Genomic DNA, 15,765 nt, shown 5'->3' on the forward strand with positions numbered 1-15,765 from the left:
TTAACTGCATTGATTTAAATAGGATCTTTTTGTAAAATGGTGATTTCAGAGTAGGGTTGTTATGGAGTGGGAAATTCCTGAAATTGTCTTTCCAACAAATCTTTCCTAAAGTTTCCAAAAGGTATTGAAAGTTTAGAAAATTGTCCTGAAATGTTCTTCCTTTTTGCAACTCTATTCTGGAAAATATATTCTGTATAAACAAACAAAAAATGTTAAACTATGTATATATATAATCTGAACGAGTGTGATGTTTGATTCTGTGTGTGACTGCAGAGAGATGAAGAGAGACACGAGTCCGGCGCCTGATGATGTGATCGTTCTGTCCGACGAGCCGCTCAGTCCACAGGTGAACGGAGGAAATCACCTCAAAGAGCTGGACGTGGATCTGCTGATGGTAAACACGTGACCTTTGACATGAACATGCACACATGACCGCTACACGTGTGCTACGAGTCTCACAGAGATGCTGTTTCTGTGGCACATTCATGTGTATTTAGTGCTTTTCCTGTATGGTATGTTTCTGTGTGTGTGTGTGTGTGTGTGTGTGTGCGTGTGTGTGTGCGCGTGCGTGTGTGTGTGTGCAGAGGAGTTCTCCACAGCAGCGCGAGCGCGTCATCAAGCAGCTGAAGGAGGAGCTGCGTTTAGAGGAGGCCAAGCTCATCCTGCTGAAGAAACTCAGACAGAGTCAAACACACAAAGACTCCGGAGCTCAGAAGGTACACAGATCTTTAGGAGCACTGCCATGACACCGTAAACCCCAGAAGCATACGCAGATGAGCCGGTGTGTGTGTGGACAGGGCCGTGCAGAGACCTTCGGAGGGGCAGGTGCTCAAAGTATAAAAGGGGAATATGGAACAAGGCTTTAAATGGCACTGTTCAAAATATCAATACAGCAATATATCGTGATGCATTCCTTGCGGATTCACGTATCGATATGGATGATTATGTACTGATACAGCAGCAAATGCTTTGATGCAAAGAAACAATAGAGAAGACAATTTTAAGTTTAAAATAATAACAGCTCTGGGATTAGAAACTGAAATGTCTTAAATTGTCCCAACCTGATGGCTTTTTCTTCTCTGGTTTAACATTAATCTATTATTTTAACCATCAGTACTACTCTTGCACCTAATCAATAAGTCCACCTTAAATATTGATACAAAACATAAAAAAACTGATCCACTGGAATATAGTGATTAATATTATTATTACTGTTGTAGATGTTATTGTCTAAAATTGAACACCTTTGCAATGTAAACAAATGACAGGCTACATTTGTTATTAATCTCCTTCACACTGCACTTTGATGTCAGGTATATCATGCATTTTTTATTGACATTGATATTTTTACATTAATTTCCAGAGAGATATTATTGAGTTTACAGGCTAAAGTGGTCTTGCTGTTGTAAACACTGTTGCTATTGTAGAAAAAAAATATATTTGCATCACATTTAAAATATAATTATATAATTAATTCCTGAATTGTTTTTATTTTTATAATGATAATTCAGAGAATGAGAAAACCTGAATAAGCCTAACCAGTGTTGTGATAATTATTCTTAAGGCACTCAACGTGTTAAAAAAATAAATAAGTACTGTAATATAATAAAAGTTTAGTCAAATAACATAAAAAAGACCAGACCCCTCGATGTCTGTGAAACTTTTCTCCCTCAAACAGCACGCTAGTGTTAATACTACAGGCTACACACAGCAACTTATCTGCATGTTCTCACATCACATCGTTCTTGTAAAATAATAATAAGTAAATAAACATCAAAATCACTTCGCTGAGAATGAAACACCACTTACCAGCACAGACAGTAAAAGACCAGCTGCCACGGTTCTGAAAATATCTTTGAGCAATTAAAAATGCGCGTGCGGCCTGAGGAATTTTCCCGGTCAGGTGAAAGGTCAACATATTGGTCATTTTATTTACGACTAAATTATTATTAATAAATTGTAATAATATTATGATTGGGCGTTGACAAAAGGGTATGTTATTACAAAAAAAAATTCGAGGAAATTTTGCTTTGACAAAACGGCACTTTTGGGGCAAAGGAGCAGGTGCTTAAGTGAACCGGTTCTTTCGGACAATTCCTAATAAACCAGTTAAAAAAAAAAAACGGTTCACCGGTTCTTTTGCGCTCAATGTAATGTCATTAGCGATGACTGCCCTTCATTCAAGCCTTCAGTTTACCCGCGCTTATAACATAAGCACAGAATCAGTTCAGAATCAATCACCAAAAGAACCAGTTCGGTTCAGACGAGCTGTGAGTCAGTCTGCTTCACACTGAATCACACATGCGCAGTATTATCAGCTCAATGAGCGCTTCAGAACTCCTGACCTGATATTTAGATATACTATTCTTCAATAAATATATTTGTTTGACAGGGAAGCTGTGCGCAAACAGGAATATATATTATTTTTTCAAAAAAAAAAAAAAAAAAAAGCACCCCAGAAACTTTCTCTCCAGGAATAAAAAGGGCATGTGCTCAAGCCCCCTTTGATGTCTATGTGTGCACGTGCCTGTGTGTGGAGCTCAAGCAGTGTGAGAGGAGTTGAGTTACTGAAGATCATTCTGTTGTGTGTCCATCAGCCGACGATTCCTGTGTCCAGCGCTGCTCCTCTGCTGAAGGGATCTACTGCTGCTGCTGCTGGGAAAACAGCACAACCTGTGAGGCCAACAAACACACACACACACACACACACACACACACACACACACATACACGCGTATACACACGTATACACACACACACACACGTATACACACACACACACACACGTATATACACACACACACACACATATACACACGCTTCCTGGTACTTCCTGTAATCATGGGTTCAGTGTGGGGTTAGTTAGTGAGTAGATGTGATAATGGAGGACACAGTGAGAGAGGACAGGTGTGCAGTAACAGAAGTGAGCGCTCTGGTGTGTGGATGTTGATCAGGTGATCGCCGCTCGGGCTGCTGGGACGGGGATTCCTCCTCCGCTGGTGCGCGGCGCTCAGGTGTCCAAACACGGCTCGTCCGGCGCTCAGGTCATCATGCCTCCTCTGGTCCGAGGAGCTCAGGTGTGTCTCTCAGCCGGCTGCGTGTCGCTCGTCTGGACACACACTGATGCTTCTCTCCTCTCTGCAGTCGATCTCAGTGTCAGCGCAGCAGATCTCTGTCCTGAGACAGCAGCAGAACTCCTCCTCAGGTCCTCCTCCGCTGCTCCTCGCTCCCAGAGCCACACTGAGCAGCGTCCCGGGACAGAAGATCCTCCAGCCCGGACTCATACGCATGAGCAGCATCCCCAGCACAGGCCTGCTCCTCAGCATCAGCCAGGTGTGTGTGTTCATACATGTCATCAGAGCAGTCTAATAATGCTAATGCTAATATAACACTGACTGTGTGCCGCAGGCCGCCGGCTCGAAGCTGAAGAGCGTCTCCAGTGTGAGTGTGTCTCCAGACAGCCGTCAGGCGGCTAAACTAGCGCTGCGCAAACAGCTGGAGAAGACTCTTCTGGAGATCCCGTCGCCCAAACCGTCCTCTCCTCAGCTCAGCTTCCTGCCGTCGGCGGCCAGTAACGAGTTCATCTACCTGCTGGGGCTGGAGGAGGTGGTGCAGAACCTGCTGGAGTCTCTGGGCCGAGGTTAGACCACATCACATCTAACACAGCGCTCACACCGCACACACATACAGCAGCTGAAGCAGTGTTACAGGAGACGGCATCATGTGATTATTCAGCTCTCGTTTGATCGTGTCCAGCACAGATATAATCACTTTAATAACCACTTATTAACTTCCACACACTGCTGCTGACCCTGCAGCACTAAACCTGTCATGAGGGACACTTTCTCCAAACTGAGATTTCTACATCATTTGAAATCTGAATAAATCATCTCTCCAGTGATGTGTGGTTTGTGAGGATTACAGAATTTGAAAATCTGGAATCTGAGGGAGCAAAAAAATCTAAATATTGAGAGAATCATGATTCTGTGCTGCAGGGACACTGATGTTCAAATAGATTTGAAAGTGTTTATTATTATTATTTTTATTATTACATTATTTTATCATATAGAAAATGTATTATATTTTTTTAATCTTCTATTCTGCAGTATTATAGTATTTTATGTCATTATGATAAAATGTAAATATTCTGTTTTTATAATATTTGTCATACAGCAAAATAAGCATTGTATTTTTAAATTTGTTTTTAGCTTTATATAATTATATAAAATGCAATATTTTATTTTCATCATCTCTGAAATTTTAAATGAATGTTTTATATTATTTGCATTTTGATTTAGATTTTATTCGTTTTTATGTATTTGTATTTCATATTATTATTATTATTATTATTGTTATTATTATTATTAGGATCATGTTGCTATGTTCAGTTATTTAGAATTTTCTTTTATCGTATTGAAATGTCATTTATTTTCATATTGTTTTAATAATTCAATATTTAATTATTTTATATTTCATCATTGAATGTTTGTGTGTGTGTCTGTTTGTGTCTCTGTGTGTGTATGTGTGTGTCTCTGTGTGTGTGTGTGTGTGTGTGTGTGTGTGTGTCTGTTTGTGTCTCTGTGTGTGTGTGTGTGTGTGTGTGTGTGTGTCAGGTCAGCAGGGTCTGTACGCTGGTCTGCTGGTCAGTTCTGGGGAGCCGAGCTGCTGCTCTCAGTGTCAGACAGACTTCACGTGCCGCTGGCGGCGAGACGAGGGCGGAGCCGTCATGTGTGAGCAGTGCATGTCGTCCAATCAGAAGAAGCAGCTGAAGGCTGAACACACCAATCGGCTGAAGGCGGCGTTCGTCAAGGCTCTTCATCAGGAGCGTGAGATCGACCAGCGTGTGCTGCAGCAGGCCACGCCCCCTGCCTCCTCCTCCTCCTCCTCTGCTCAGGTGATGAAGGTGCGCTCGTCTTCAGTCCAGCAGGGCGTGAGCCGTCACTCAGCCGTCAGACAGGTGAGGGACACTGGGGGTGTGTGAGCGCAGCTCTGGCTCTTCAGTGACTGACGCAGCTGTGTGTGTGTGTGTGTGTGTGTGCGCGCAGGTGTCGATGCGCCCCGTTCCTCAGTCCTTCTCCTCGTCCTCTCAGCTGCAGAACGCAGTGGCGGCCGCCGCTCTGGTCAGCAGGCCAGGTAAGCATGCAGAGCGTCAGGGGTCAAAGGTCGGCAGCAGCGTGAGGAAACGGAGCAGCGGTGGAGCAGCAGGTAGATTCTGCTCAGAACACGCCTCGACCAGCGCTCTTCTACTGAGAGATAGCTCACTTCAGTCTTTTCATTATAAATATTAGAAATACATTTTTGTGGTGTTTGTCATTTTTATCCATTTTTTTTTTTTGCTACTTGTTTACCTTTTTAAAATTTATATATATTTTAGTTGTTTTAGTTTTTATTTATTTCTTGTCATTTTAGTGCTTCTACTTAAACTAAAGAAATATTAGAGATGTTGCATTAGCTACTAACTGAAATACTTTTTTAATTAATATTTTATTAATATTCAGTTTTCATCTAAAGTAAAGGAAAATTAGAAATGTTGATTTGGCTAAACAAAATAAGTTTTTATGTTTTGAATTTAATTTGAATTTATTTTTATATTTTCACCTTTCTCATATATAATTTTTTTTTTTTTTGTATCTTCTTGTCATTTTAAATAGTTTTATGGATTTGTTTTAATACTAGTGTTAGGGATTCATTTATTTAATTTCATTTTCATTTTTAGTTTTAATTTTTAGTTTTAATTTGTTACTTTTTAGACTAAGATAAGTTTAAATCGTCTGATACTTGTTTTATATTTGATTTCAGCTTTATTTGAGTAATCAGTAATGTTTAAGTTGAACAGTAGCCCTGGTTCGAGGAGGTTGTGATCTAAATGAACTGGATGCTCACAGATTACGCGTGTTTCTTCATGTTCACACGTGACACACAGCTGTTTCACTGTTGCTCGTGTGTTCACTCTTCTGCTCAGGAGCGAATCACAGAACACTACTCTTCTTCTGTAAACAATTCATTGTTGCGTTGAGTGTTTCTTTGTGTTGTGTTGCCATGACGTTCACACATGCACAAAACTACTACCATACCTCAACGTTTCACAGACACACCTGAAGTTAATGTTGAACTGCTCTGCTTGTTAAGATCATGTAAACCATATACCTTAAAACTTCTGGTTACAGTACATGGGCCTGAGCTCTTTTCAATAAAATCCATGCAACATAGGGTCGCTAACCGTTCAGTATAATACGGGATTGTCCTGTGTATAAGGCATCAGAGAAGCGTATGAAAGCTATACGAAACGCAGTTTGTCTTGTATTCCTAGGCATAAGCCATATGACCATAGACCATACAAATATTTACATTATTATTATTGTGAACCTAGCCACTCAAAGAAGGCTTTAAGACCTTGAGGAATCCTCTGCTGGCTGGACCCTCCCACACCAATCCCCTTCACCATCAGTTTGGGTGAAAGCATAGAAAGTGATTACTGATCATAATCACAACATCCAGCTTGACAAAGAAAACGTGCAATCTACCTGAGGGGAGTTCATGTTGTTAAATAGAGAAAAAACAATGACACTTTTAAAATTGTAACTTCTAGTATATCCCCAAACCTGGACCTCATTAATACTGAGGAACAAATTCAAGCACCAAAATCAGCACACGCTGTTCTGTTTAACTGAAACGTATTCATGTTCATTAATGCATAGGCTACATGGTTTCAATAACATTTTAGTTCAAAATGTTAAATGTCATTTTTTTGCATTATTGAGACACTGTTTTCCAAATGAATGTTGTTCAGTGCTTTGGCGCAATGTATTTTGTTTAAAGCACTATATAAATAAAGGTGATTGATTGATTGATTGATTGATTGATTTAAAAAAAAAAAAAAAAACTTCATAATTCTATAGTGGTAAAATTTACTCCGGCCAATGCTTTGTACATAACATGCGTGACATTTTTTGTATGACATTAAACTTTATATTTAGAATAAGAGTACATGGGTGGAGCAAAACAAAAATTATTCTTTCTGAGAACCTTTTATACATAGAATTGACTGTAGAAATGACACTGTCACTTAAAAAAATAATAATTTGCAAAATTTTTGTTTCCAGAATCTTACCGTAAAAAATACGGTAGCAACATTTTAGGTTTTACCGTTTTAACTTAAATTTACAGTTAAATAATTCTAATAATAAATTATATAACATACCAAGCTATTGAAGTAATGAAATCTTTTTTGTAACTTTGTAATACACAACCCTAATAAACACACAACCCTAATAAAAAAAAAAAAAAAATATATATATATATATATATATATATATATATATATATATATATATTAAGAAGTATATTCCAACATTATTTCAACAAAAAAATAAAAAAAACATCAAATGTAATACAGGAAATTCTGGGAATATCATTTACAGTAACTCACTGTTAATTATAAGGTCTCTTTCCACTTCCAAAAAAACAGTATACTACCGTAAAATTACATGTGATGTCCAATGTGTTTTTCACCGTATATAGTAGGGGAATTTACTGCTAACCATTTAACAGGCTTTTACTGTAGCATTTTTACAGTCTTTTACCATTAAATTCACTGTCATTTTTTACAGCATGGGACAGAAAAAATATTTGGAGTGTCCCTTATTTTCCTATAAAGAATCACGGTTGTCCTTTATTTCCATTTTCTGAAGTTGGCAACCCTAATGCAGGAGTTATTATCAGATCAGTTTAGAATACAGTATAGGATGTACCCAAAATCTGTCATGAGGCCAAAGGAAAAAAAGTGTTTGACACATGAAAACTGTAACAATGTATCTTACAAGACAACACGATGAAACCTTGCTCTCGCTTGAAATGTGTCTCCACATGAAGTCCTTGAATTGGAGGGTATTGGACCTGGAAAGACTGAATTTGAATTGAAAGCCTGAATGATGTGATTAAGCTCATAACTCCTACAGAAAGCCTAATTAAATCTGTGTGTCTGTCTCAGGCGTGACCATGGCGTATGTGAACCCCAGTCTGTCGGGGCAGAAGCCGTCGGTGGTGGAGCGTCAGCGCGAGTATCTGCTGGACATGATCCCGTCTCGCTCCGTCTCACACACCACAAACACCTGGAAGTAGAAGCTCGCTCCGCTCCGGATCCGGATCCATCTCAGCGACACACAAGGGCTCCGAGTCTCGTCTGGTGTGACATCATCGCTTCACTTCCTCCCGAGAGCCTCACAGAGCTTCTCTTCATCAGTTCAGCTCTTAGTTTCAGTCACACTGACCTTCTGTGAACCATGTCCGAGTTTCAGTTGAAGATTCTTTTATTTGTCAATATTTGTATTATTTTTTTGCAGATTATATTGTTTGTTTAAAAGGTTTGTATTTCCATTCAGGCGATTCTCTACATGTAAACCATTAGATTAAAAGAGTTATTGATTGGTGTAGAAGATCATCAGTAAGCTCAGATTGTGTTTTATGAGCTGATGATGATGATGATGATGAAGGCAGAGGGGTTAAACTGCACATGAACAAATCTCATCACTGTTTGAAACCAAGAATATTCATGTTCTGTAGACAGTCGAGGTCACATGATGATGATGTCACACCGTCGTGTTTCCATGGTTACAGACCTTCACAGAGTTGCGTTTGCTTCCTGCAACATGTAAAAAGTTACAGTTTGTTAGATTTATTTGTTCCTGTAATAAAATGTTTTAACCCTTTCACACTGCGCCAATCTATTCACTATTGTATTATATTTCATTTTAATTTGTGCAGTATTTATACAGTACAAGTCAAAAGTTTGGACATATTACTATGTTTAATGTTTGAAAATGGTTATTTGCGAAAACATTTTTTTTTTTACTTTTCAAAAATCATGTTGTTTTTGTGTTTGTTAGTTGTATTTTTTTAGTCCTTTTTTAACTTAAACAAACCCTAACTGCAGTTTGATTGAGATAAACTGAAATTGTTTTTTTTTTTTCGCTAAAAATGGAATTATCTGTTTTTGCAAATGAACTCTTGGTATTTGAAGAATTCTCTTCTGCTCATTAAATCTGAATTTATTAGCTCAAAAACACAAAATACAATAAAAATAGTGAAATATTATTCTAATGTAAATCATCTGTTTTCTGTGTGAATCTGTGTTAAAGTGTAATGTATTTCTGTGATGCTCCGCTGTATTTCCAGCATCATTCCTGCAGTCTTCAGTGTCACATGATCTTCAGAAATCAGAATAATATGATTACTATCAATTTATGAAACCATTTTGCTGATTAATATTTATTTTATAAACCGGTCATACTTTTCTCAGATTTTTTTGATGATTAAAAAGAGGTTTAAAATATTTTATAAAACTAAGTCTTTATTTTTAATCAATTTAATATAATTTGATGAATATTACTGTATTTCTGATCAAATAAAGGCAGACTTGATGAGCAGAAGAGACTTATTTAAAACACATTTAAAACATCAAAATCAAACATGCAGTACTTGTACAGATGTCCAGAAAAAAACTAAACATTGGTTCATAACTCTGTTCTGATTTTCCATAAATCATAAAATACTGTGACACAGAAAACAAACACATTTTTACCATGTTTTAGGAGTAAAATGTATTAATCAGTGTGAATGAAATATGATTCAGAATACAGAGAGAAATAAATCTTTGTAAGCGAAAAAATAACGCTTACAAGTTTGAAATCTACAGACGCATACATCAAGTACCAGAAGCAGAGCAAAATGCTGAGCATCGCAGTGTTCGTGTGACGCAGTGCGTGCGCGCGGCCGCTGGAGGCGCCAGAGAGCCGCGCGGATTTGCTCTCAGCGCAGCCGAAGAAGACGCGAGCGGAGCGACGCTGGACGGAAAGATGGCGGCGTCGAAGGTGAAGCAGGACATGCCTCCTACCGGAGGATACGGGCCCGTGGATTACCGGAGAAACCTGCCACGACGAGGACTGTCCGGTACGTGATGATCCTGTGGGGTTCACGAAATAACACGCATGGATGCGTGAATATGATTGGTTCACTGGTGGAGAGTCTAGTTTAATCACACACTGCTCAAACCGATTGTATTCACGCAAACATGAACTTCCATACAAACACACACACACACACACACACACTCACTCTGACACACTCAGACACACACACACTGACACACTCAGACACACACACACACACACACACATTCACTCAGACACACACACACATACACTGAGACACACACTCACTCACTCACTCACTCACTCAGAAACACACACACACTGAGACACACACTCAATCACTCAGACACACACACACACACACTGACACACTCAGACACACACACACTCAGACACACTGAGACACACTCACTCAAACACACACACACACACACAAACACACACTCACTCAGACACACACACACATACACTGAGACACACACACACACTCACTCACTCAGACACACACTGAGACACACACACACACACTCAAGAGTTTTTAACTCGAGTTAAAGAGAACAGTATTTGTTTAAAATAGAAATGTTTTCTAACATTGTACACTACAGTTCAAAAGTTTGGGGTCTGTACATTTTCTGTTTTGAAAGAAATGATTTATTCAGCAAGGATGTGTTAAAATGATAAAAGTCATAATAATGGCGTATATTGTTAGAAAAAAAAAATCAATTTTAAATAAATGCAGTTCTTTTTAACTTCATGAAATCATTCTGAAAAAGTGTCAGAGGTTTCCAAAACAATCTGAAGCAGCACAACTGTGTTCAACACTGATAATAATCAGAAATGTTTCTTGAGCAGTAAATCATCATATTATTCTGATTTCTGAAGATCATGTGACACTGAAGACTGGAGGAATGATGCTGGAAATACACATTAGAGATGTCTTTAACACATTCCCTCACTGCTCCAGACTCCTGATCTTCAGTGTGAACAGAGAAGGGTCAGATCAGGAGTGAGTCCGTGTCCGTGTGCTGGTGATGGTTCTAGATGTTCTGTGTGTGGTCCTCAGGTTACGGGATGTTCGGTGTCGGCGTGGGGCTCATGGTGTTTGGATACTGGAGACTCTTCCGCTGGAACCGCGAGCGCAGGTGAGCGATCATCCCACTGACTGTCTGTGGGTCGAGCCTGACCTCCTGACCTCCTGACCTCTGCTCTTCCTCCACAGACGGCTGCACATCGAGGAGCTGGAGACTCGCGTGGCTTTACTGCCGCTGCTGCAGGCCGAACACGACCGCCGGTGAGTCTGGAGAAACTCAATTCAAATGTATTTGTATAGCGCTTTTCACGAAACACATGCTTCCAAAGCAGCTTTACAGAAACACGTGTGTTACATTACAACAAGAAGTGAGTGTGTCCAATAAATAAACCCTTCAGGATCACAGAATCATACAGTTAGTGAACATCAATTAATTTCAGGCAGAAGCTCAATAAAGCAATCTTTACAAGTTTGATCATAATGAGTACAGTACAGAGAAAATGAGGGGTCAGGGGTCAGCTTCATCTCTTCACAGGTGTTGGTCATTCATAGGTCACCAGTGTAGAGATGATCAGGTCGGGGTAAGATGATCATATTTTCTTGACCTGGTAAGGACACTAGCCGCTGTATTTCGGACTGTAACTTTGAGTAACTGCAGGACGAGAAAGAAACAGATCAAAATGAAGTTTATGATTAAAACAAGAACACACATCTGTCTGTTTAATCATAAACTCAGTTTCTCTCCTTGTTTGTCATTGTGCTTCTCCAGTAAATAAATCTTGATTAAAAAAATAATAATTGCACTGGAAAACAAGACACAAATACTGAGGAAGAAATTGTTTTGTTACAGTAAAAGTAATTTTTCATGTACTAGTTAGCTCTTTTGGAACTTATTTTCAAATGTGGAGCTCCTAATAAAATAACATTTTCTCTAAAGACTTTTATATTTAGAGAACATATTCCTTACACTTTCTTGAATTACTCTTAAAAAAGAACTCACACACACACACACACTCACAGATAAGTTGACCTTCATAAACCCTGCTTTGTGGTGAATCATGATTGAAAATATGCATGAGTTCTGTTCTGCACAGCTTCTGACTCGGCCAATCACGTGAGTCTGGGGGCGGGGCTGTGACTGACTGGCCAATGGCAGCAGGGGGTGTGTTCATTAAGAGAGTGATTGACGTCTCTGTTTCTCTGATTGATGTGGAAGTGTGTTGTCTCTCCTGCAGGACGCTACGGATGCTCCGGGAGAATCTGGAGGAGGAAGCGGTCATCATGAAGGATGTTCCCGGCTGGAAGGTTCTGACGCGTGTTCCACTGAGTTCTGAGAGTGTTCTAGAGCTGATCTCCTGACGGATCTCTGGCTTGTGTTTCAGGTGGGAGAGAAGATGTTCCACACGGACCGCTGGGTGTCTCCCATCACAGAGGAGCTCTTTAACCTGCGGCCGCGCGAGGAGATGCTGCGGAAGAAGTTTGGCTTCCTGTGGTACGTGTGACTCCAGCTATCCCAGCATCCCCTCCGGCGCTGACTCCAGCTCTCTTCACACTGTTCATGTTTCCAAATTAAATGTATTTTCCTGTCAGACGGTCTCGTGTCTTTCCTGCTTCCTCTGCTGTCTGTACGAGGAGAACTGCATTTATTTCACATGAATCTTTGAACTCCAGAGATCTTACACATGTCAGTTTGTGATCGTCACCTGTTTCTAGAGCACTGCGCACACAGCAGCTTTACAGCGTTAAACAGGAAAAATGTGCTGATAACTGATAGAAATAGAAAACAGTTCATTTATCATCGATTCAGTTCTGCTCTGTGAAGTCAATAATAATTATTATAAAACAACATAAGTTTAATCAGTTATGAGAGCAGATGTTTAATGTGTAGCACTGTTGGTACAGTCTTGTTCAAAATAATAGCAGTACAATGTGACTAACCAGAATAATCAAGGTTTTTAGTATATTTTTTATTGCTACATGGCAAACAAGTTACCAGTAGGTTCAGTAGATTGTCAGAAAACAAACAAGACCCAGCATTCATGATATGCACGCTCTTAAGGCTGTGCAATTGGGCAATTAGTTGAAAGGGGTGTGTTCAAAAAAATAGCAGTGTCTACCTTTGACTGTACAAACTCAAAACTATTTTATACAAACATTTTTTTTTCTGGGATTTAGCAATCCTGTGAATCACTAAACTAATATTTAGTTGTATGACCACAGTTTTTTAAAACTGCTTGACATCTGTGTGGCATGGAGTCAACCAACTTGTGGCACCTCTCAGCTGTTATTCCACTCCATGATTCTTTAACAACATTCCACAATTCATTCACATTTCTTGGTTTTGCTTCAGAAACAGCATTTTTGATATCACCCCACAAGTTCTCAATTGGATTAAGGTCTGGAGATTGGGCTGGCCACTCCATAACATTAATTTTGTTGGTTTGGAACCAAGACTTTGCCCGTTTACTAGTGTGTTTTGGGTCATTGTCTTGTTGAAACAACCATTTCAAGGGCATGTCCTCTTCAGCATAGGGCAACATGACCTCTTCAAGTATTTTAACATATGCAAACTGATCCATGATCCCTGGTATGCGATAAATAGGCCCAACACCATAGTAGGAGAAACATGCCCATATCATGATGCTTGCACCTCCATGCTTCACTGTCTTCACTGTGTACTGTGGCTTGAATTCAGAGTTTGGGGGTCGTCTCACAAACTGCCTGTGGCCCTTGGACCCAAAAAGAACAATTTTACTCTCATCAGTCCACAAAATGTTCCTCCATTTCTCTTTAGGCCAGTTGATGTGTTCTTTGGCAAATTGTAACCTCTTCTGCACATGCCTTTTTTTTAACAGAGGGACTTTGCGGGGGATTCTTGAAAATAGATTAGCTTCACACAGACGTCTTCTAACTGTCACAGTACTTACAGGTAACTCCAGACTGTCTTTGATCATCCTGGAGGTGATCATTGGCTGAGCCTTTGCCATTCTGGTTATTCTTCTATCCATTTTGATGGTTGTCTTCCGTTTTCTTCCACGTCTCTCTGGTTTTGCTCTCCATTTTAAGGCATTGGAGATCATTTTAGCTGAACAGCCTATCATTTTTTGCACCTCTTTATAGGTTTTCCCCTCTCTAATCAACTTTTTAATCAAAATACGCTGTTCTTCTGAACAATGTGTTGAACGACCCATTTTCCTCAGCTTTCAAATGCATGTTCAACAAGTGTTGGCTTCATCCTTAAATAGGGGCCACCTGATTCACACCTGTTTCTTCACAAAATTGATGACCTCAGTGATTGAATGCCACACTGCTATTTTTTTGAACACACCCCTTTCAACTAATTCAACTAATTGCCCAATTGCACAGCCTTAAGAGCGTGCATATCATGAATGCTGGGTCTCATTTGTTTTCTGACAATCTACTGAACCTACTGGTAACTTGTTTGCCACGTAGCAATAAAAAATATACGAAAAACCTTGATTATTCTGGTTAGTCACATTGTACTGCTATTATTTTGAACAAGACTGTATATATTGTGTTTATTGATTGTGTGTTTTATTTACTCTTACAATCATCATGCATTCATAAAGAGACACGCTATGGATCATTAATATGATAAGAATAAACAGTGTTTGAGATCATAAATGACCTTTCAATAAAAACAAAAGCAAAGTAATAACTGCATATACAACATTAAATATAAACACTGAAAATACAAATAAAAGTTATAAAAAATGAACTTAAGTACTAAAGTGTTGAAATAACTAAAATTAAAATAATACATAGGCATATAAAAGAAACTAAAAGAAAAAAATTTAAATGGAAAATACAAAAATAGAATAATTCAGAATATTAGATCTGTGACCCTGGAGCACAAACCAGTTTTAAGTAAATGTTTCAACACTGAGATTTACACATCACCTGAATCTGAATAAATTATCTCTCAGTGATGTGTGGTGTGTGAGGAGGACAATATTTGTCTGAGACACAACTGTTTGAAAATCTGGAATCTGAGGGAGCAAAAAAATCTGAATATTGAGAAAATCATCTTTAAAGTTGTTCAGATGAAGTTCTTAGCAATGCATATTACTAATCAAACATTAAGTTTGATATATTTATGGTAGGAAATTTACTAAATATCTTCATGAACATGATCTTTACTTAATATCCTAATGATTTTTGTCATCAAAGAGAAATGTATAATTGTGTCTCATACAGTGTATTGTTGTGTATTTCTCCAAATATCCGTCTGTGCTCCTGATGACTGCTTCTGTGACAGAGACACTGATGTTAAACTCGAACAGTATTAGCTCCTGAATGACTCCGGACTCGTGAAGTCTTGTGCATCACTCACACCTGAGTGTTGAATCTGTTTCACTGCTGCTGTATATCAAGAAGGAAGGAGATCCAAGAGGACATTTCTCTTAGAAAGCCCTTATGTTGTTTTCTGAAGAGCAGTATGAAGTTAAAATATCATATTTTTTTTATTTCTGATTTGCGTAAACTCAACTGGATTGTGTAATAACATAAAAACAGCTCGTGATGCTTTCTGAACATTTCTGAAGCTCTAGAAAGCCTCGATTCCCTGCAGAACTCTGCTGTCTCTCGATTTCATTATTCATATTAAAATGAACACAGACAATATCAAAGTAAAAACGTATTAAATATATTATTTAAACTATAAAGTCTCGCTCCTCTGCTTCACAACAGGCTCATTGTTCGTTATTTGCATCTCCACGAGATGAGGAACTGTTCCTCCTTCATGTTTAATAAAAATATCTGCTCATTTGCATGAAGGCCACACCA

The 15,765-nt window shown here is 38.9% G+C and overlaps 2 protein-coding genes across 3 annotated transcripts in view; both read left to right on the forward strand.

Moving 5' to 3' along the window:
• The window catches only part of LOC113111514 (transcriptional repressor p66-alpha), a 22,632-nt gene extending 13,921 nt beyond the window's left edge, over nucleotides 1-8,711 (forward strand). Inside the window, exons 3-11 of one of the 2 annotated variants that reach the window (XM_026276296.1) lie at nucleotides 274-394; nucleotides 585-716; nucleotides 2,598-2,675; nucleotides 2,955-3,077; nucleotides 3,145-3,333; nucleotides 3,409-3,640; nucleotides 4,614-4,957; nucleotides 5,046-5,205; nucleotides 7,991-8,711. In XM_026276296.1, the coding sequence (XP_026132081.1) occupies nucleotides 274-394; nucleotides 585-716; nucleotides 2,598-2,675; nucleotides 2,955-3,077; nucleotides 3,145-3,333; nucleotides 3,409-3,640; nucleotides 4,614-4,957; nucleotides 5,046-5,205; nucleotides 7,991-8,121 (1,510 nt within the window). In that variant the 3' untranslated portion in view covers nucleotides 8,122-8,711. The remainder of the gene's footprint in view (nucleotides 1-273; nucleotides 395-584; nucleotides 717-2,597; nucleotides 2,676-2,954; nucleotides 3,078-3,144; nucleotides 3,334-3,408; nucleotides 3,641-4,613; nucleotides 4,958-5,045; nucleotides 5,206-7,990) is intronic. The other variant, XM_026276306.1, reaches the window with a different exon arrangement.
• A 1,085-nt stretch (nucleotides 8,712-9,796) lies between these two features.
• ndufa13 (NADH:ubiquinone oxidoreductase subunit A13) lies at nucleotides 9,797-12,548 on the forward strand. The gene is made up of 5 exons (XM_026276320.1): nucleotides 9,797-9,948; nucleotides 10,993-11,071; nucleotides 11,149-11,220; nucleotides 12,195-12,264; nucleotides 12,342-12,548. Exons 1-5 carry the CDS (start codon nucleotides 9,855-9,857, stop codon nucleotides 12,459-12,461), a joined length of 435 nt encoding a protein of 144 aa, XP_026132105.1. The 5' UTR covers nucleotides 9,797-9,854; the 3' UTR covers nucleotides 12,462-12,548.
• Nucleotides 12,549-15,765: the final 3,217 nt, after the last annotated feature.

The sequence above is a fragment of the Carassius auratus genome, chromosome 2 (assembly GCF_003368295.1).
Source record: "Carassius auratus strain Wakin chromosome 2, ASM336829v1, whole genome shotgun sequence".
NCBI classification, from domain to species: Eukaryota; Metazoa; Chordata; class Actinopteri; order Cypriniformes; family Cyprinidae; genus Carassius; species Carassius auratus.

What these genes read in the sequence shown, in the direction of transcription:
- ndufa13 (XM_026276320.1), top strand. Translation starts at nt 9,855, where the DNA reads ATGGCGGCGTCGAAGGTGAAGCAGGACATGCCTCCTACCGGAGGATAC. An exon ending in GCCACGACGAGGACTGTCCG is followed by an intron (nt 9,949 to 10,992) that starts GTACGTGATGAT and finishes TGTGGTCCTCAG; the next exon opens with GTTACGGGATGTTCGGTGTC. An exon ending in AGGATGTTCCCGGCTGGAAG is followed by an intron (nt 12,265 to 12,341) that starts GTTCTGACGCGT and finishes CTTGTGTTTCAG; the next exon opens with GTGGGAGAGAAGATGTTCCA.